The sequence below is a fragment of the Bombina bombina genome, chromosome 6 (genome assembly GCF_027579735.1).
Source record: "Bombina bombina isolate aBomBom1 chromosome 6, aBomBom1.pri, whole genome shotgun sequence".
NCBI lineage: Eukaryota > Metazoa > Chordata > Amphibia > Anura > Bombinatoridae > Bombina > Bombina bombina.
This window is the reverse complement of record NC_069504.1, coordinates 1122954418-1122977484: the sequence shown is the minus strand read 5'-3', so window position 1 is coordinate 1122977484 and position 23067 is coordinate 1122954418. Positions and strand designations below refer to the sequence as shown.

The 23067-nt window shown below is 42.2% G+C and overlaps 1 protein-coding gene across 1 annotated transcript in view; it reads left to right on the top strand.

Annotated features, from left to right (window-relative positions):
• The window catches only part of ITPR2 (inositol 1,4,5-trisphosphate receptor type 2), a 920836-nt gene that overhangs the window by 76293 nt on the left and 821476 nt on the right, over nt 1-23067 (top strand). Inside the window, exons 4-5 of the mRNA XM_053719707.1 lie at nt 9998-10097; nt 11212-11372. Coding sequence (XP_053575682.1) covers nt 9998-10097; nt 11212-11372 — 261 coding nt within the window. The remainder of the gene's footprint in view (nt 1-9997; nt 10098-11211; nt 11373-23067) is intronic.

Here is a 23067-nt window from a genome sequence, read left to right as displayed (position 1 = left end):
ATAGTTAATATAATTATATTATATATATATTAAGTATAATAACCCTATCTAACTCTAACATCCCTAACTAAACTCTTATTAAAATAAATCTAATATTAATATTATTAATGAAAATATTCCTATTTAAATCTAAATACTTACCTATAAAATAAACCCTAAGATAGCTACAATGTAATTAATAATTACATTGTAGCTATTTTAGGGTTTATATTTATTTTACAGGTAACTTGGTATTTATTTTAACTAGGTATAATAGCTATTAAATAGTTAATAACTATTTAATAGCTACCCAGTTAAAATAATTACCAATTTACTTGTAAAATAAATCCTAACCTAAGTTACAAATACACCTACACTATCAATAAATTAAATAAACTACAAATATCTAAACTAAAATACAATTAAATAAACTAAACTAAATTACAAAAAATAAAAAAAGATTACAAGATTTTTAAGCTAATTACACCTATTCTAAGCCCCCTAATAAAATAATAAAGCCCCCCAAAATAAAAAAAATTCCCTACCCTATTCTAAATTAAAAAAGTTCAAAGCTCTTTTACCTTACCAGCCCTTAAAAGGGCCTTTTGCGGGGCATGCCCCAAAGAAAACTGCTCTTTTGCCTGAAAAAAAAAAACACAATACCACCCCCCCAACATTACAACCCACCACCGACATACCCCTAAACTAACCCAAACCCCCCTTTAATAAACCTAACACCACCCCCTGAAGATCTCCCTACCTTGTCTTCACCCAACCGGGCCGAACTCCTCATCCGATCCGGGCGATGTCTTTATCCAAGCGGCAGCAAAGGCTTCTTACATCCGGCGGCATCTTCCATCAAGAGGCATCTTCAATCTTCTTTCTTGGCTCCTCCGACGTGGAGCATCCATCCCGGCCGACGACTGAACGACGAATGAGGTACCTTTAAAGACGTCATCCAAGATGGCGTCCGTCGAATTCCGATTGGCTGATAGGATTCTATCAGCCAATCGGAATTAAGGTAGAAAAATCTGATTGGCTGATTAAATCAGCCAATCAGATTCAAGTTCAATCCGATTGGCTGAACCAATCAGCCAATCGGATTGAACTTTTAAGGGCTGGTAAGGTAAAAGAGCTTTGAACTTTTTTAATTTAGAATAGGGTAGGGATTTTTTTTTATTTTGGGGGGCTTTATTATTTTATTAGGGGGCTTAGAATAGGTGTAATTAGTTTAAAAATCTTGTAATCTTTTTTTTATTTTTTGTAATTTAGTGTTTTTTTTTTTTTTGTAATTTAGTTTAGTTTATTTAATTGTATTTTAGTTTAGATATTTGTAGTTTATTTAATTTATTGATAGTGTAGGTGTATTTGTAACTTAGGTTAGGATTTATTTTACAAGTAAATTGGTAATTATTTTAACTGGGTAGCTATTAAATAGTTATTAACTATTTAATAGCTATTGTACCTAGTTAAAATAAATACCAAGTTACCTGTAAAATAAATATAAACCCTAAAATAGCTACACTGTAATTATTAATTACATTGTAGCTATCTTAGGGTTTATTTTATAGGTAAGTATTTAGATTTAAATAGGAATATTTTCATTAATAATATTAATATTAGATTTATTTTAATAAGAGTTTAGTTAGGGATGTTAGAGTTAGATAGGGTTATTATACTTAATATATATATAATATAATAACGATATTAACTATATTAACCCTAATATAATTATGGTTAATATATATAATATAATAATTATATTAACTATATTAACCCTAATATAATTAGGGTTAATATAGTTAATATAGCTGGCGGCGGTGTAGGGGGATTAGATTAGGGGTTAATGTGTTTAATATAGGTGGCGGCGGTGTAGGGGGATTAGATTAGAGGCAAAAGAGCTGATTACTTTGTGACAAAGCCCCGCCAAAAGCCCTTTTAAGGGCTGGTAAAAGAGCAGTTTTCTTTGGGGCATGCCCCGCCAAAAGCCCTTTTAAGGGCTGGCAAAAGAGCAGTTTACTTTGGGGTAATGCCACACAAAAAGCCCTTTTCAGGGCTATTTGTAGGGTTAGACTTAGGTTTAGTGGTAGGGATAGTTTAGTATTTTAGGGGTTAAATAATTTAATATAGCTGGCGGCGGGGTAGGGGGATTAGATTAGGGGTTAATTAATTTAATATAGGTGGCGGCGGGGTAGGCGCATTAAATTAGGGTTAATTAATTTAATATAGGTGGTGGCGGGGTAGGGGGATTAAATTGGGGGTTAATAATTTTAAAATAGATGGCGGCGGGGTAGGAGCTCACTTTAGGGGGTAGGTAAGGTAGATGGCGGCCGTGTAAGGGGCTCACTTTAGGGGGTAGTTTAATATAGTTGGCGACGGTGTAGGGGGATCACATTAGGGGGTAGTTAATGTAGGTGGCGGCGGGGTCCGGGAGCGGCGGTTTAGGGGTTAAATATTTTATTAGGGATTGCGGCGGGGGATCGCGGTTGACAGATAGATAGACATTGTGCATGCGTTAGGTTTTATTTAGCAGATCGCGGTTGACAGTTAGATAGACATTGCGCATGCGTTAGGTGTTAGGTTTATTTGGCAGGTAGTTTAGGGAGTTACGGGGCTCCAATAGACAGCGTAAGGCTTACTACGGCTGCTTTTTGTGGCGAGGTGAAAATGGAGTAAGATTTCTCCATTTTCGCCACGTACGTCCTTACGCTGTATATTGGATACCAAACTGCGCGGGTTTGGTATACCTGCCTATGGCCCAAAAAACTACGGGCGACGGCAGAAATATACGGGCGTAACTTCTAGGTTACGCCGTATATAGTATACCAAACCAGCACAAAATTCAGCGTCGCCGGCATTTGCGGGGGACGCTGCATATCGGATCGGGCCCTTGATGCGGATAGGGGTTTTACCTAATAGAACGAAATAGAGTACTATGCGTAATATAAGAGGAACGGAAACAACTTGGCTTATTATGGTTCCGCTTTTAGTGTTCCTAGTGTATCGCGCATGCGCTAACGGCCGTGAACGCGCTTGGATTTCAGTCCGAGGAATGGGCTATCATTGGCTGCTGGTTTGAAAAAGAAGGTGAATACGTCACGGTGGGTGGAGTTAGGAAGCCATGTTAGGACACCAATTTTGAAGTTATCATAGACGATTCAACAGTGAAGGCAGGAAGTAAGAGAAAGGGGGCACGTTGCAGCTTGATCTTTATTTATAGTTTTTCAACATAGATTAATGTTGTGGGCAGTGTTGAATGTTCCTTTAATAAGGCACTTAATATTTTTTATTTTAAATAGCCTTAAATCAGAGGTCACAATGAAACTGTACTTTATGGCAGCAGTGTTTGGAACAATGTATAACGCTGCTACAAACAATTTGGCAAAACAAAGCTGCCGTGGAGTACTAATGACAGGTGCATGCTCCTGAGTCCCTATGATCCTGCCTAGATTTGCCCTTCAACAAAGGATACGAAGAATACAAAGAAAGTTTGATCATAGTAGTAAATTGGAAATTAGTTTAAAATGACATGCTCTGTCTAAATAATAATAGCTATCCCCTTAAGTTTTATATTATCTTCGTTCTATAGCAAAGGCTCTTTAACACCTTTAAGTTAGATGTGGGTTGATATCACAATTTTTTGATACGTTGGGAAGATTTTATGAAGTTTGCAGTCAGACAAAATCTCAAGCAGAGAACTTTTGATGCAGCATTGATTGGCAAAATGTAACATTGCACAAAAGCTCTCTTGTGCAATGCTGTCCCCTGCTCTCACGCAAACTAACTGCATGAGAGCAGTGCATGTCAATCACCTTGAACAAGCGAGTGTTGGGGGGGATTTATCTCACCAACTCAGAGCCTGCACCTCAAAGCCTTAAAGCTGCAAATTATTGCCATTGTCAATCTTGATACTTCATTTACTGGTCGAAAGTATCAATAAACCATCTCTAATTTTGTGCTCAGCGAAGGACTAAAAGTATTTTACGTTTATCATTTTACTCAAGTAAAAAGCTGTGGATATTTGTATCCCTGGCAGAGCATTGATTCAGAAAGAGCAGCAGTTTAAAGACACTTTCTAATTTACTTCCATTCTCAAATTTTGCACAGTCCTTTTATATTCACACTTTCTGGAGAACAATACGTATACTAGTCGGTGATTGGCCGATCTCTGTCACATGATACAGGGGGCCGGAAAATGGGAGAAAAAAATAATTTGTCAGAAAACAAATCTACTGCTTATTTGAAATTCTGAGTCGGTGTTAAACCATTGTCTTTTCTCCAACATAGGTGTGTCCGGTCCACGGCGTCATCCTTACTTGTGGGATATTCTCTTCCCCAATAGGAAATGGCAAAGAGCCCAGCAAAGCTGGTCACATGATCCCTCCTAAGCTCCGCCTTCCCCAGTCATTCTCTTTGCCGTTGCACAGGCAACATCTCCACGGAGATGGCTAAGAGTTTTTTGGTGTTTAAATGTAGTTTTTATTCTTCAATCAAGAGTTTGTTATTTTAAAATAGTGCTGGTATGTACTATTTACTCTGAAACAGAAAAGAGATGAAGATTTCTGTTTGTAAGAGGAAAATGATTTTAGCAACCGTTACTAAAATCGATGGCTGTTTCCACACAGGACTGTTGAGATGAATTAACTTCAGTTGGGGGAAACAGTGAGCAGACTTTTGCTGCTTGAGGTATGACACATTTCTAACAAGACTTGGTAATGCTGGAAGCTGTCATTTTCCCTATGGGATCCGGTAAGCCATTTTCTTAGTTTTAAATATAAGAATAAAGGGCTTCACAAGGGCTTTAAAGACTGGTAGACATTTTTCTGGGCTAAAACGATTACTTTATAAGCATATTTAATGGTTTATAACTTTGAAGAGTTATTTTAATCTTGGGAATTCTGTTAAAAAAACGGCTCCGGTTCCGTTATTTTAAGAGTTAAAGCTTTCAAATTTGGTGTGCAATACTTTTAAGGCTTTAAGACACTGTGGTGAAATTTTGGTGAATTTTGAACAATTCCTTCATACTTTTGCACATATTCAGTAATAAAGTGTGTTCAGTTTAAAATTTAAAGTGACAGTAACGGTTTTATTTTAAAACGTTTTTTGTGCTTTGTTATCAAGTTTATGCCTATTAACATGTCTGAACCATCAGATAGACGATGTTCTGTATGTTCGGAAGCCAAGGTTCCTCTCCATTTAAATATATGTGATGAATGTGACAAACAAAGTAGGGACAATGATGCCACTGATAATAATGTTGCCCAAAATGATTCCTTAAGTGAAGGGAGTAAGCATGGTACTGCATCATCTTCTTCTATCTCTACACCAGTCTTGCCCACTCAGGAGGTCCCTAGTTCATCTAGTGCGCCAATCCTCCTTACTATGCAACAATTAACGGCTGTAATGGATAATTCTATTAAAAACATTTTAGCCAAAATGCCCACTTATCAGCGAAAGCGCGACTGCTCTGTTTTAGATACTGAAGAGCATGAGGACGCTGATGATAATGGTTCTGACATGCCCTTACACCAGTCTGAAGGGGCCAGGGAGGTTTTGTCTGAGGGAGAAATTTCAGATTCAGGAAAAATTTCTCAACAAGCTGAACCTGACGTTATTACATTCAAATTTAAATTGGAACATCTCCGCGCTCTGCTTAAGGAGGTGTTATCTACTCTGGATGATTGTGACAATTTGGTCATTCCAGAGAAATTATGTAAGATGGACAAGTTCCTAGAGGTCCCGGTGCCCCCCGAAGCTTTTAAAGGCCCGGCATACCTTTTGTCCCTCCCCCTATATTTAAGAAATTATTTCCTATGGTCGACCCCAGGAAGGACTTATGGCAGACAGTCCCCAAGGTCGAGGGGGCGGTTTCTACTCTAAACAAACGCACCACTATCCCTATAGAAGATAGTTGTGCTTTCAAAGATCCTATGGATAAAAAATTAGAGGGTTTGCTTAAAAAGATGTTTGTTCAGCAAGGTTACCTTCTACAACCAATTTCATGCATTGTTCCTGTCACTACAGCAGCGTGTTTCTGGTTCGAAGAACTAGAAAAGTCGCTCAATAAAGCATCTTCTTATGAGGAGGTTATGGACAGAGTTCAAGCACTTAAATTCGCTAACTCTTTTACCTTAGACGCCACTTTGCAATTAACTAGATTAGAGGCGAAAAATTCAGGTTTTGCTATTGTGGCGCGCAGAGCGCTTTGGCTAAAGTCTTGGTCAGCGGATGTGTCCTCCAAGAACAAATTGCTTAAAATCCCTTTCAAGGGGAAAACGCTGTTTGGCCCTGACTTGAAAGAGATTATTTCAGACATCACTGGGGGAAAGGGCCACGCCCTTCCTCAGGATAGGTCTTTTAAGGCTAAAAATAAAACAAATTTTCGTCCCTTTCGCAGAAACGGACCAGCCTCAAATTCTACATCCTCTAAGCAAGAGGGTAATTCTTCTCAAACCAAGCCAGCCTGGAGACCGATGCAAGGCTGGAACAAAGGTAAGCAGGCCAAGAAGCCTGCTACCGCTACTAAGACAGCATGAGATGTTGGCCCCCGATCCGGGACCGGATCTGGTGGGGGGCAGACTCTCTCTCTTCGCTCAGGCTTGGGCAAGAGATGTTCAGGATCCTTGGGCGCTAGAAATAGTTTCTCAAGGTTATCTCCTGGAATTCAAGGAACTACCCCCAAGGGGAAGGTTCCACAGGTCTCAATTGTCTTCAGACCAAATAAAAAGACAGGCATTCTTACATTGTGTAGAAGACCTGTTAAAAATGGGAGTGATTCATCCTGTTCCATTAGGAGAACAAGGGATGGGGTTTTACTCCAATCTGTTCATAGTTCCCAAAAAAGAGGGAACATTCAGGCCAATTTTGGATCTCAAGATCCTAAACAAATTTCTCAGGGTTCCATCGTTCAAAATGGAAACCATTCGGACAATTCTTCCTACCATCCAGGAAGGTCAATTCATGACCACGGTGGATTTAAAGGATGCGTATCTACATATTCCTATCCACAAGGAACATCATCGGTTCCTAAGGTTCGCCTTTCTGGACAAGCATTACCAGTTTGTGGCACTTCCATTCGGATTAGCCACTGCTCCAAGAATTTTCACAAAGGTACTAGGGTCCCTTCTAGCGGTGCTAAGGCCAAGGGGCATTGCAGTAGTACCTTACTTGGACGACATACTGATTCAAGCGTCGTCTCTGCCACAAGCAAAGGCTCATACGGACATTGTCCTAGCCTTTCTCAGATCTCACGGGTGGAAAGTGAACGTAGAAAAAAGTTCTCTATTCCCGTCAACAAGAGTTCCCTTCTTGGGAACAATAATAGACTCCTTAGAAATGAAGATTTTTCTGACAGAGGCCAGAAAATCAAAACTTCTAAGCTCTTGTCAAGTACTTCATTCTGTTCTTCTTCCTTCCATAGCGCAGTGCATGGAAGTAATAGGTTTGATGGTTGCGGCAATGGACATAGTTCCTTTTGCGCGAATTCATCTAAGACCATTACAACTGTGCATGCTCAGACAGTGGAATGGGGATTATACAGACTTGTCCCCGACGATCCAAGTAGATCAGAGGACCAGAGATTCACTCCGTTGGTGGCTGACCCTGGACAACCTGTCTCAAGGGATGAGCTTCCGCAGACCAGAGTGGGTCATTGTCACGACCGACGCCAGTCTGGTGGGCTGGGGCGCGGTCTGGAAACCCCTGAAAGCTCAGGGTCTATGGTCTCGGGAAGAATCTCTTCTCCCGATAAACATTCTGGAACTGAGAGCGATATTCAATGCTCTCAAGGCTTGGCCTCAACTAGCAAAGGCCAAATTCATAAGGTTTCAATCAGACAACATGACGACTGTTGCATATATCAACCATCAGGGGGGAACAAGGAGTTCCCTGGCGATGGAAGAAGTGACCAAAGTAATTCAATGGGCGGAGATTCACTCCTGCCACTTGTCTGCAATCCACATCCCAGGAGTGGAAAATTGGGAAGCGGATTTTCTGAGTCGTCAGACATTTCATCCGGGGGAGTGGGAACTCCATCCAGAAATCTTTGCCCACATAACTCAATTATGGGGCATTCCAGACATGGATCTGATGGCGTCTCGTCAGAACTTCAAGGTTCCTTGCTACGGGTCCAGATCCAGGGATCCCAAGGCGACTCTAGTAGATGCACTAGTAGCGCCCTGGACCTTCAACCTAGCTTATGTATTCCCACCGTTTCCTCTCATTCCCAGGCTGGTAGCCAGGATCAATCAGGAGAGGGCTTCGGTGATCTTGATAGCTCCTGCGTGGCCACGCAGAACTTGGTATGCAGACCTGGTGAATATGTCATCGGCTCCACCATGGAAGCTACCTTTGAGACGGGACCTTCTTGTTCAAGGTCCGTTCGAACATCCGAATCTGGCCTCACTCCAACTGACTGCTTGGAGATTGAACGCTTGATTTTATCAAAGCGTGGGTTCTCAGATTCTGTCATTGATACTCTTATTCAGGCTAGAAAGCCTGTAACTAGAAAAATTTACCATAAAGTATGGAAAAAATATATCTGTTGGTGCGAATCGAAAGGATTCCCATGGAACAAGATAAAAATTCCTAAGATTCTATCCTTTCTACAAGAGGGTTTGGAGAAAGGATTATCTGCAAGTTCTTTGAAGGGACAGATTTCTGCTTTATCTGTTTTACTTCACAAAAAGCTGGCGGCTGTGCCAGATGTTCAAGCTTTTGTTCAGGCTCTGGTTAGAATCAAGCCTGTTTACAAACCTTTGACTCCTCCTTGGAGTCTCAATTTAGTTCTTTCAGTTCTTCAAGGGGTTCCGTTTGAACCCTTACATTCCGTAGATATTAAGTTATTATCTTGGAAAGTTTTGTTTTTGGTTGCAATTTCTTCTGCTAGAAGAGTTTCAGAGTTATCTGCTCTGCAGTGTTCTCCTCCTTATCTGGTGTTCCATGCAGATAAGGTGGTTTTGCGTACTAAACCTGGTTTTCTTCCGAAAGTTGTTTCTAACAAAAATATTAACCAGGAGATAGTTGTGCCTTCTTTGTGTCCGAATCCAGTTTCAAAGAAGGAACGTTTGTTGCACAATTTGGATGTAGTTCGTGCTCTAAAATTCTATTTAGAGGCTACAAAGGATTTCAGACAAACATCTTCCTTGTTTGTTGTTTAGTCTGGTAAAAGGAGAGGTCAAAAAGCAACTTCTACCTCTCTCTCTTTTTGGCTTAAAAGCATCATCCGATTGGCTTATGAGACTGCCGGACGGCAGCCTCCTGGAAGAATCACAGCTCATTCCACTAGGGCTGTGGCTTCCACATGGGCCTTCAAGAACGAGGCTTCTGTTGATCAGATATGTAAGGCAGCGACTTGGTCTTCACTGCACACTTTTACCAAATTTTACAAATTTGATACTTTTGCTTCTTCTGAGGCTATTTTTGGGAGAAAGGTTTTGCAAGCCGTGGTGCCTTCCATCTAGGTGACCTGATTTGCTCCCTCCCATCATCCGTGTCCTAAAGCTTTGGTATTGGTTCCCACAAGTAAGGATGACGCCGTGGACCGGACACACCTATGTTGGAGAAAACAGAATTTATGCTTACCTGATAAATTACTTTCTCCAACGGTGTGTCCGGTCCACGGCCCGCCCTGGTTTTTTAATCAGGTCTGATGAATTATTTTCTCTAACTACAGTCACCACGGTATCATATGATTTCTCCTATGCATATTCCTCCTTTACGTCGGTCGAATGACTGGGGAAGGCGGAGCCTAGGAGGGATCATGTGACCAGCTTTGCTGGGCTCTTTGCCATTTCCTGTTGGGGAAGAGAATATCCCACAAGTAAGGATGACGCCGTGGACCGGACACACCGTTGGAGAAAGTAATTTATCAGGTAAGCATAAATTCTGTTTTTACTATGCACTTGTTAATTATGCAATAAAACAAGGAATATCTTTGAGTTTGAACTTCTGAGTGGGAAATGAAATATGGACATTAGTGCACATTTCTAATGCATGCATAAACTTTCTGCTTTTGTAGGAATTCCTATGTTCGGTTGCGTCATCTGTGTACAAACACGTGGGTGACAAGTACCAGTATTCCGATCGATACTGATGAAGAGAGACCAGTCATGCTTAAGGTACATACCTATGATCATACTATTTTATAAGCAGGTTCCTTTAAATGTAACCAGTTCTAAAACTGCTTTATAAGATTTGTTTTTAATTTACGATTACAGTCCATAAATCTCAATCCAGAACTGCCTTTAAAAGAATGAATTGTACTTTGGTTATACAAAATTAAATACAGATATATTTGCAGCAACTTTCTGACAGAGTCTTGTCCATTTTCCTTTTTAAAATGAAGGTGTCTGGGACAATACAGACAATAAGAGACTTTGTTGTTTTAGCCACTTACGTAACTGGAGATGCTCACCGCAGCTCACAGAGAGATAATGAAACAAGTATGTAATGGTTTTGGCTGTCACATGTAAGATTTACTTCCCCAAGGGGAACTGGTGGAAATTAAATGTTGAGAGACTGTTGACAATTCTCTAACCCAAAAGGAAAGCAGAGAACAGCACAGGCTCCCTGTCTGTTTCATACGAGGAGTCAGAATTTGTTATAAAGTTTCTGTTGTGGCTGCGGAACCTTCTAAACAAGGATTCTGTGAATTGGTACTTGTACGCAGCTAAAACGTGTTAAAGGGACATTAAATCCAAAATGTTTCTTTTGTGATTCAGACAGAGCATACAATTAAAAAAAAAAAAAGTTTCAGATTTACTTCTGTTATCAAACTTGCTTCATTCTCATGGTATCCTTTGTTGAAGAGATACCTAGTTAGGTGTCTGGAGCTTTACATGTCTGGAAATAATGCTGCCATCTAGTGCACTTGCAAATGTATAACATTCTTATAAAACTGTTGCCATATAGTGCAGCAGACATGTGCACACTCCTGAGCTTAAGTCCCTGCTTTTCAACAAAAGATATCAAGAGAATGAAGATAAATTGATAATAGAAGTAAATTAGAAAGTTGTTTACAATTACATGCTCTATCTGAATCAAGAAGTAATACAAATTTGAGTTTTATGTCCCTTTAAAGGTACATTTTACATAACACTTTATACAGTGACACTCTCACTATGGCGTAAAATAAACTATAGAAATCAGATAAGTATCAGTGTTACAAATTGTATTACACAAACAGTAAATGTTGTTTTTAGCTATATCACAAGCTACTTTCTTGTTCTGCAGATTGGAACTTGCCAGACAAAGGAAGATAAAGAGGCTTTTGCCATCATATCTGTCCCCCTCTCTGAAGTCAGAGATCTGGACTTTGCTAACGATGCCAACAAAGTTTTAGCATCAACGGTCAAGAAGCTGGAATACGGAACCATAACCCAGAATGAGAGAAGGTCATTGTGCTGATGTGTAGTGATAACTGATTGTAGAGAACTTCAAGACTAAGCACCACCCCAGAGTGTGAAGAGATTAATATTTCCCTTCTTAATATATGTAAAGTCCACAGCATTATTTCTTACTGTTGGCAAATACTGAACCTTGCCACCAGGAGGAGGCAAAGACACCCCAGACAAAGGCTTAAATACCTCTCCCACTTCCCCCATCCCCCCAGTCATTCTTTGCCTTTCATCACAGAGGGAGGGCAGAGAAGTGTCAGAAGATTTCGGAGTAGTTCCTTAGGAAGGCTATCTGCCCTTCGATATGGGACTGGAGTTTTAAGTAGTCTTGTCAGCCTCTCAGTGGGAGCATTGACGAAAGTTAGAGTCTGGAAATGCAGGGAGAGTCTTTCTGCGAACCCATCCAGACTGTCTGTTAACAGCTCCTAAGCAATCAAAGTTGACGAGTTCCACTGCCTGCTTGTTTTTCTCACTCAAGTCCATGTCAGGAGCGATGCTACAAGACTGTCACACTTGAGAGGCTGTGTTTCTGTTCCACAGCATGGATTCTGGTAAGATCGTTTCAATTTTTACATATGTTGAAAACGCTAGAAGACAGGGTCACAGTGTGACTCCTTTTATCTTATTAGAATAATGGGTTAATATCACCTCAGGGGGATTATTGAACAGTGGGGATCAATCAAATGTGATGCTTTGATTTTATGCTGCTTTATGTGTTAGATTTATTGGGCTCATATACTGTTAGGTGGCTGGAACGCACAGGTTTTTACTTTCACTTTGAGTGCTGCACAGCTTGTAGATTGGCACACTTTTTCTCATGGAAGGGGCGACCTGCCTTGCGCACCATGCGACCGGGTGTGGTCTCGCTTGCATTTCCTCTTTCCTGACCATGCTGGTTGTCGGAGAAGACGCTTTTTCTCTGCATTGTCTGGGTCTAGGAGGTGGTGAATGCCCCAGCCATTGGGAGTATAAAGGTGCCGTTTTTTGAGAAATAAAAAAAGTTTATTTTCTGTGTCCTGCTATCATTAGCTTAAGCTATTGAGGATTCTGAGATATTAGAGGGTACTCCCTCTATTACAAATAGTAATACCTGTTTATATTGTGAGGAGGCCTTAGTATGCCCGCCCACTCAACTATGTTCCACGTGCCTTGACAATGTTACTCGGTCAAAGAAGGTTAACCCATTAAGAACCACTGAGCCTTCCACCTCTGAGGACTTGCTGTCCTGTGAGGTGCATACCCAACATTCATCTCCTTCTACACACGCAGCTTCCGTAATACACTTAATCCTCCATCTGGAGGGGGCCTTTTACCATCGGATTTTACTGTGCAGTTAAAAACGGTGGTGTCTGAGGCCCTCAGTGCTTTACCTTGCCCTGCTTAACGCAACTGAAAGGTTAAACATAACTCTCCTGCCCCGGGGTCATCATGTAATTTATTTGATTTCTCTGCTCTGTCTCAGTTATCCAAGGATGAGTCGCACTCTGAAGCTTCAGAGGGTGAACTTTCTGGGACGGAGTCTGCTGCCTCTAAGCCTCCTGCGGCGGAGGAACCAGCCTTTAGATTTATGATTGAACACTTAAATTTTCTTCTAACGGATGTCCTGTCTACATTAGAGGTTCCAGAGGCCAAGCTGCCTGATGAACCTTTGATTCTTAAATTAGACATAGTTTACAAAGACATGGTAGTGCCTTTAACTTTTCCTGTGCCTGTAAAAATGGCAAACATTATTAAGAACAAATGGGACAGAATTGGATCTTCCTTTTCCCCTTAGTCTTCCTTTAAAAAATTATTACCGGTCCCGGACTCTCAATTGGAGTTGTGACGTTCCGTCCCTAAGGTTGGTGGCACTATCTCCACGCTTGCCAAGCGTACTTCTATCCCGCTTGAGGATAGCTTGTCATTCTAATAAAGATGTTTCAACTTATGGGATATTTATTTCAACTGGCAGCCGTTACCACAGTCGCTGGAGCAGCTACCTACTGGTGTGACTCCTTATCGGAATTGATTAAGGTAGAGGGTCCCCTCTACGTTATCCAGGAAATAATTAAAGCCTTGATAATTGCTAATTCTTTTATCTGTGATGCAAACATGCAGATTATTCGCCTAAATGCTAAGGCTTCTGTCTTTTCGATTCAGGCCTGTCAGATGCTCTGGCTGAAGTCCTGGTCTGCGGATATGACTTCTAAGTCCAGACTTCTTTCCCTCCCCTTTAAGGGAAATATTTTATATAGTCCAGGCCTGGACTCCATTATCTCCACGGTTACAGGGGGCAAGGGTGCCTTCCTACCGCAAGATAAAAAGAACAAGTCGAAGGGACAAGTTTCTAATTTTAGTTCCTTTCGTTCTGATAAATCCCAACGGCAGCAACCATCCACTAAGCCCGAGCAAACCAAGAGCACTTGGAAGCCAGCTCAGTCTTGGAATAAATCCTAGCAGAGCAAGAAGCCCGCAACGAGACTAAATTGGCATGAAGGGGCGGCCCCCTATCCATCACTGGATCGTGTAGGGGACAGATTGTCGCTCTTTTTAGACACTTGGTTCAGAGACGTGCAGGAAATTTTGGGTCCTGGAGGTCATAGCTCAGGAATACAAGATAGGTTTCAAGTCTCATCCACCAAATGGCAGATTTCTCCTCTTAAGCCTGTCTTCCAGGCCAGAAAAGAGGAAAGCCTTTCTGGGGTGCGTGCGGGATCGGTCCTCCTTAGGGGTCATTGTTCCGGCACCTATCGCAGAAAGAGGTTTGGGATACTATTCAAACCTTTTCGTGGTCCCAAAGAAGGAGGGAACTTTCCTCCTGATTCTGGGCCTAAAGTGCTTAAACAAATTTCTAAATGTCCCCTTTTTCAAGATGGAGTCGATAAGGTCCATCCTTCCCTTGGTTCAGGAAGGACAGTGCATGACCACTATATATCTGAAGGATGCTTACCTTCATGTTCCAATACACAAGGATCACTTCTAGTTCCTAAGGTTTTTGTTCCTGGACCAGCACTTCCAGTTCATTGCACTTCCGTTTGGTCTAGCTACTGCTCTAAGGATTTTCACGAAGGTTCTAGGGGCTCTTCTAGCTGTTGCCAGAATCCGTTGTATAGCAGTAGCTTCCTACTTGGATGATATTCTGGTACAAGAACCATCTTTCCGTCTGGTGGAGGGCCATTCGGAATCTCTTCTCTCTCTTCTTCGATCTTATGGATGGAAGATAAAACTAGAAAAGTTATCTTATTACAAGCACCATGGTGGAATTCCTGGGTACTATAATAGACTCCATATCTATGAGGATATTTCTAACAGACCAGAGACGTTGCAAGCTAGCTTCGGCATGTCTTGCCCTCTGGACCTCCTTAAGGCCCTCTGTGGCTCAGTGTATGGAGGTGATTGGTCTCATGGTGTCCAGCATGGACATCATTCCCTTTGCCAGGTTCCATCTCAGACCGTTGCAACTGTGCATGCTGAGGCAGTGGAACGGCAATCATTCGGATCGGTCTCAACAGATTTCTCTGGACAACCGGTCGAGAGAATCGCTCTCTTGGTGGCTCTGTCCAGATCATCTGTCCCGAGGGACATCCTTCTTGAGACCATTCTGAGAGATTGTGACTACAGACACAAGTCTATCAGGATGGGGAGCTGTTTGGAGTGCCACGAAGGAACAGGGCCGATGGACTCGGGAGGAATGCTCCTTCCTGATCAACATTTTTAAACTTCAGACAATCTTCAATGCTTGGCCCCTTCTGGGTTCATCCCAGTTTATCAGATTCCAATCAGACAATATAACCTTGGTGGCTTACATCAACCACCAGGGGGGAACGAGAACTCCCTAGCAATGAGGGAAGTATCTTGGATTCTGGAGTGGGCGGAGGCCCACAGCTGTTCAATGTCAGCGATCCACATTCCGGGTGTAGACAACTGGGAAGCCGATTTTCTCAGCAGACAATCCTTTTATCCGTGGGAATGGTCTCTCCATCCCGAAGTGTTTGGCGGATATATGCAACAGGTGGGGGACGCCGGAGATATATCTCATGGCATCCCGTCTCAATACCAAGCTACCCTGATACTGGCTATTGCTTCTGCGCACAGAGTATCTGAGATTGCTGCCTTGCAACGTGAGACTCCTTATCTGGTGTTCCATTCTGATAAGACTGTCCTATGTACTAAGTTAGGTTTTCTTCCTAAGGTCGTGTCAGACTGCAACATCAATCAAGAGATTGGGGTTCCTTCCTTGTGTCCCAATCCTCCTTCGAAGGAACGATTGCTTCATAATTTGTATGTGGTTCGCACCTTGAAGTTCTATCTTCAGGTTACTAAGGATTTTAGACAAACTTTTTCCTTGTTTGTTGTCTATTCTGGGAAGCGTAAGGGTCAGAAGGTCTCTTTGACTTCCTTATCTTTTTGGTTAAAGAGTGTTATCCGTTTTGCTTATCAAACAGCGGGACATAAACCTCCTCAGAGGATATACGGCTCATTCTACCAGAGCAGTGGCTTCCTCTTGGGCCTGTAAGAATGAGGCCTCTATGGATCAGATTTCTAAGGTGGCTACCTGGTCCTCCTTACGTACTTTTCTAAATTTTACAAGTTTGATGTTTTTGCTTCGGCTGAAGTAGCTTTCGGGAGAGAGGTTTTGCAGGCTGTGGTGCCCTCAGATTAGGGTCCGCATCTCTTTTTGTCCCTTCCATTATCATTCAGTGTCCTCTAGAGCTTGGGTATAAGTTTCCCAACAGTAAGGAATGAATGATGCCATGGACTCTCCTTATATTAAGAAGGAAAACATAAATTATGCTTACCAGATAATTTAATTTCCTTCTGTATAAGGAGAGTCCACAGCCCCCGCCGTGTTCTCCGATGGGCGGCCCTCTAAATTATATTTTTCTTCTGGCACCATTTATACCCTGATATTTCTCCTACTGTTCCGTGTTCCTTAGGCAGAATGACTGGGGGGATGGGGAAAGCTGGAGAGGTATTTAAGCCTTTGGCTGGGGTGTCTTTGCCTCCTCCTGGTGGCCAGGTTCAGTATTTTCCAACAGTAAGGAATGATGCCATGGTCTCTCCTTATACAGAAGGAAATGTAATTATCTGCTAAGCATAATTTATGTTTTCATTGTACATCATATATATATCTTAGAATTCTGAAGTATTTTCTAAAATTTATCACAAAACAGTTTGTTTTTAATAGATTGTGATGCAGAACCAAAATATTCATAAAATAGGATGTTAAATTCCATAAGTGTTTAAAAGTCTCTTCTTGTTAGCTTGAAATACATTTGAGCCAAAGACACATACTTTTTTGTATTAAAGGGACAGGAAGCCCCAGCATTTTCTTTTATGATTTTGACAGAACATACAATTTTAAACAACTTTACAGTTAATTTTCTATGATCGAATTTGCTTCATTCTCTTGTTATCCTTTACTGAAGGACCAGCATTGCACTACTGGCAGCTAACTGAACATATCTAGTCAGCCAATCACAAGAGACAAATGTGTGCAGGCACCAATCAGCAGCTAGCTCCCACGAGTGTAGGATATATGCACATTATTTTTCAACAAGGGATAACAAGAGAATAAAGCACATTTGAAAATAGAAGTGAATTTAAAAGTGTCTTAAAATGACCTGCTGTATCTGAATCATGCAAGTTTAATTTTGACTTTCCTATCCCTTTAAACTATAATAGCTGCCTTTAAAATATTTGGAATTATGTGACAGGAGCAAAGCAGCCACTTGGTCGTCACTGCCTACTTTCTCAAGGCTTTACCAGTTCAATGTTGTGTGGAAAATGTATTTGATATACAGTGGATCAAGTTTAACATAGGCAGTTCCCCATCTTGTGATCCTATAGTAACCCTCATGCTTATCTGCTCACAGAGAGAAGACACAATGTAAACTTTATGCTGAATTATAGAAAATATTAACCCCACCCTCTCATAGGATCAGACTGATATAGATGGGAAAGACTTGTTGCTAACCTTTGCATAACTGACAGTTACATTGGCAGAGGATTATGGGTAGCAGACAGGACTGGCTGAGGGGTTGTGTAAGCGGGCAGCTGGAAGGGCCAGGCAGGAGCAGTACACAAAAATGTCCAGCAAGATACAATATAAGGTTAATGACCAGCAGGACACAATATGAGGGTAATGACCAGCAGGACACAATATGTAGGTAATGCCCAGCAGGACACAATATGAGGGTAATGACCAGCAGGACACAATATGTAGGTAATGCCCAGCAGGACACAACATGAGGGTAATGCCCAGCAGGACACAACATGAGGGTAATGACCAGCAGGACACAATATGTAGGTAATGGCCAGCAGGACACAATATGTAGGTAATGGCCAGCAGGACACAATATGTAGGTAATGACCAGCAGGACACAATATGTAGGTAATGGCCAGCAGGATACAAAATGTAGGTAATGCCCAGCAGGATACAATATGTAGGTAATGGCCAGCAGGATAAAATGTAAGGGTAATGACAAGCAGGGCACAATATGAGGGTAATGACCAGCAGGATACAATATGAGGGTAATGACCAGCAGGACACAATATGTAGGTAATGCCCAGCAGGACACAACATTAGGTTAATGCCCAGCAGGACACAATATGTAGGTAATGACCAGCAGGTCACAACATGAGGGTAATGCCCAGCAGGACACAATATGTAGGTAATGACCAGCAGGACACAGTATGTAGGTAATGCCCAGCAGGATACAATATGTAGGTAATGCCCAGCAGGATACAATATGTGGGTAATGACCAGCAGGACACAATATGTAGGTAATGCCCAGCAGGACACAGTATGTAGGTAATGCCCTGCAGGATACAATATGTAGGTAATGACCAGCAGGACACAATATGTAGGTAATGCCCAGCAGGATACAATATGTAGGTAATGACCAGCAGGACACAATATGTAGGTAATGCCCAGCAGGATACAATATGTAGGTAATGCCCAGCAGGATACAATATGTAGGTAATGACCAGCAGAACACACTATGTAGGTAATGACCAGCAGGACACAATATGTAGGTAATGCCCAGCAGGACACAATATGTAGGTAATGACCAGCAGGACACAATATGTAGGTAATGACCAGCAGGACACAATATGTAGGTAATGACCAGCAGGATACAGTATGTAGGTAATGCCCAGCAGGACACAACATGAGGATAATGCCCAGCAGGACACAATATGTAGGTAATGACCAGCAGGACACCATATGTAGGTAATGCCCAGCAGGACACAATATGTAGGTAATGACCAGCAGGACACAATATGTAGGTAATGACCAGCAGGACACAATATGTAGGTAATGCCCAGCAGGACACAATATGCAGGTAATGACCAGCAGGACACAATATGTAGGTAATGACCAGCAGAACACACTATGTAGGTAATGCCCAGCAGGACACAATATGTAGGTAATGACCAGCAGGACACAATATGTAGGTAATGACCAGCAGGACACAATATGTAGGTAATGACCAGCAGGATACAATATGTAGGTAATGACCAGCAGGACACAATATGTAGGTAATGACCAGCAGGATACAATATGTAGGTAATGACCAGCAGGACACAATATGTAGGTAATCACCAGCAGGATACAATATGTAGGTAATGACCAGCAGGACACAATATGTAGGTAATGACCAGCAGAACACAGTATGTAGGTAATGCCCAGCAGGACACAACATGAGGGTAATGCCCAGCAGGACACAATATGTAGGTAATGACCAGCAGGACACCATATGTAGGTAATGCCCAGCAGGACACAATATGTAGGTAATGACCAGCAGGACACAATATGTAAGTAATGACCAGCAGGACACAATATGTAGGTAATGCCCAGCAGGACACAATATGCAGGTAATGACCAGCAGGACACAATATGTAGGTAATGACCAGCAGAACACACTATGTAGGTAATGCCCAGCAGGACACAATATGTAGGTAATGACCAGCAGGACACAATATGTAGGTAATGACCAGCAGGACACAATATGTAGGTAATGACCAGCAGGATACAATATGTAGGTAATGACCAGCAGGACACAATATGTAGGTAATGACCAGCAGGATACAATATGTAGGTAATGACCAGCAGGACACAATATGTAGGTAATGACCAGCAGGACACAGTATGTAGGTAATGCCCAGCAGGACACAACATGAGGGTAATGCCCAGCAGGACACAATATGTAGGTAATGACCAGCAGGACACAATATGTAGGTAATGCCCAGCAGGACACAATATGTAGGTAATGACCAGCAGGACACAATATGTAGGTAATGCCCAGCAGGACACAATATGCAGGTAATGACCAGCAGGACACAATATGTAGGTAATGACCAGCAGAACACAATATGTAGGTAATGACCAGCAGAACACAATATGTAGGTAATGACCAGCAGGACAAAATATGCAGGTAATGACCAGCAGAACACAATATGTAGGTAATGACCAGCAGAACACAATATGCAGGCAATGCCCAGCAGGACACAATATGTAGGTAATGACCAGCAGGACACAATATGCAGGTAATGACCAGCAGGACACAATATGTAGGTAATGACCAGCAGGATACAATATGTAGGTAATGCCCAGCAGGACACAATATGTACGTAATGACCAGCAGGACACAATATGTAGGTAATGACCAGCAGGTCACAATATGTAGGTAATGACCAGCAGGACACAATATGTCGGTAATGCCCTGCAGGACACAATATGTAGGTAATGCCCTGCAGGACACAATATGTAGGTAATGCCCTGGAGGACACAATATGTAGGTAATGACCAGCAGGACACAACATGAGGGTAATGCCCAGCAGGACACAATATGTAGGTAATGACCAGCAGGACACAGTATGTAGGTAATGCCCAGCAGGATACAATGTGTAGGTAATGCCCAGCAGGATACAATATGTGGGTAATGACCAGCATGACACAATATATAGGTAATGCCCAGCAGGACACAGTATGTAGGTAATGCCCTGCAGGATACAATATGTAGGTAATGACCAGCAGGACACAATATGTAGGTAATGACCAGCAGGACACAATATGTAGGTAATGCCCAGCAGGATACAATATGTAGGTAATGCCCAGCAGGATACAATATGTAGGTAATGCCCAGCAGAACACACTATGTAGGTAATGACCAGCAGGACACAATATGTAGGTAATGACCAGCAGGACACAATATGTAGGTAATGACCAGCAGGATACAATATGTAGGTAATGCCCAGCAGGACACAATATGTAGGTAATGACCAGCAGGACACAATATATAGGTAATGACCTGCAGGACACAATATGTAGGTAATGACCAGCAGGACACAATATGTCGGTAATGCCCTGCAGGACACAATATGTAGGTAATGCCCTGCAGGACACAATATGTAGGTAATGCCCTGGAGGACACAATATGTAGGTAATGACCAGCAGGACACAATATGTAGGTAATGACCAGCAGGGCACAGTATGTAGGTAATGACCAGCAGGACACAGTATGTAGGTAATGACAAGCAGGACACAATATGTAGGTAATGACCAGCAGGGCACAGTATGTAGGTAATGACCAGCAGGACACAGTATGTAGGTAATGACCAGCAGGACACAATATGTAGGTAATGACCAGCAGGATACAATATGTAGGTAATGACCAGCAGGACACAATATGTAGGTAATGACCAGCAGGACACACTATGAAGGTAATGACCAGCAGGACACAATATGTAGGTAATGACCAGCAGGACACAATATGGAGGTAATGACCAGCAGGGCACAGTATGTAGGTAATGACCAGCAGGACACAGTATGTAGGTAATGACCAGCAGGACACACTATGAAGGTAATGACCAGCAGGACACAATATGTAGGTAATGACCAGCAGGACACAATATGTAGGTAATGACCAGCAGGACACAGTATGTAGGTAATGACCAGCAGGACACAGTATGTAGGTAATGACAAGCAGGACACAGTACGTAGGTAATGACCAGCAGGGCACAGTATGTAGTTAATGCCCAGCAGGACACAGTATGTAGGTTATGACCAGCAGGACACAATATGTAGGTAATGACCAGCAGGGCACAGTATGTAGGTAATGACCAGCAGATCACAATATGTAGATAATGACCAGCAGGGCACAGTATGTAGGTAATGACCAGCAGGACACAATATGTAGATAAAGACCAGCAGGACACAATATGTAGGTAATGCCCAGCAGGACACAATATGTAGGTAATGACCAGCAGGACACAATATGTAGGTAATGCCCAGCAGGACACAATATGTAGGTAATGACCAGCAGGACACAGTATGTAGGTAATGCCCAGCAGGACACAACATGAGGGTAATGCCCAGCAGGACACAGTATGTAGGTAATGACCAGCAGGACACAATATGTAGGTAATGACCAGCAGGGCACAGTATGTAGGTAATGACCAGCAGGACACAGTATGTAGGTAATGACCAGCAGGATACAATATGTAGGTAATGACCAGCAGGATACAATATGTAGGTAATGCCCAGCAGGATACAATATGTAGGTAATGCCCAGCAGGATACAATATGTAGGTAATGCCCAGCAGGACACAGTATGTAGGTAATGCCCTGCAGGATACAATATGTAGGTAATGACCAGCAGGACACAATATGTAGGTAATGACCAGCAGGACACAATATGTAGGTAATGCCCAGCAGGATACAATATGTAGGTAATGCCCAGCAGGATACAATATGTAGGTAATGCCCAGCAGAACACACTATGTAGGTAATGACCAGCAGGACACAATATGTAGGTAATGACCAGCAGGACACAATATGTAGGTAATGACCAGCAGGACACAATATGTAGGTAATGACCAGCAGGATACAATATGTAGGTAATGCCCAGCAGGACACAATATGTAGGTAATGACCAGCAGGACACAATATATAGGTAATGACCTGCAGGACACAATATGTAGGTAATGACCAGCAGGACACAATATGTCGGTAATGCCCTGCAGGACACAATATGTAGGTAATGCCCTGCAGGACACAATATGTAGGTAATGCCCTGGAGGACACAATATGTAGGTAATGACCAGCAGGACACAATATGTAGGTAATGACCAGCAGGGCACAGTATGTAGGTAATGACCAGCAGGACACAGTATGTAGGTAATGACAAGCAGGACACAATATGTAGGTAATGACCAGCAGGGCACAGTATGTAGGTAATGACCAGAAGGACACAGTATGTAGGTAATGACCAGCAGGACACAATATGTAGGTAATGACCAGCAGGATACAATATGTAGGTAATGACCAGCAGGACACAATATGTAGGTAATGACCAGCAGGACACACTATGAAGGTAATGACCAGCAGGACACAATATGTAGGTAATGACCAGCAGGACACAATATGGAGGTAATGACCAGCAGGGCACAGTATGTAGGTAATGACCAGCAGGACACAGTATGTAGGTAATGACCAGCAGGACACACTATGAAGGTAATGACCAGCAGGACACAATATGTAGGTAATGACCAGCAGGACACAATATGTAGGTAATGACCAGCAGGACACAGTATGTAGGTAATGACCAGCAGGACACAGTATGTAGGTAATGACAAGCAGGACACAGTACGTAGGTAATGACCAGCAGGGCACAGTATGTAGTTAATGCCCAGCAGGACACAGTATGTA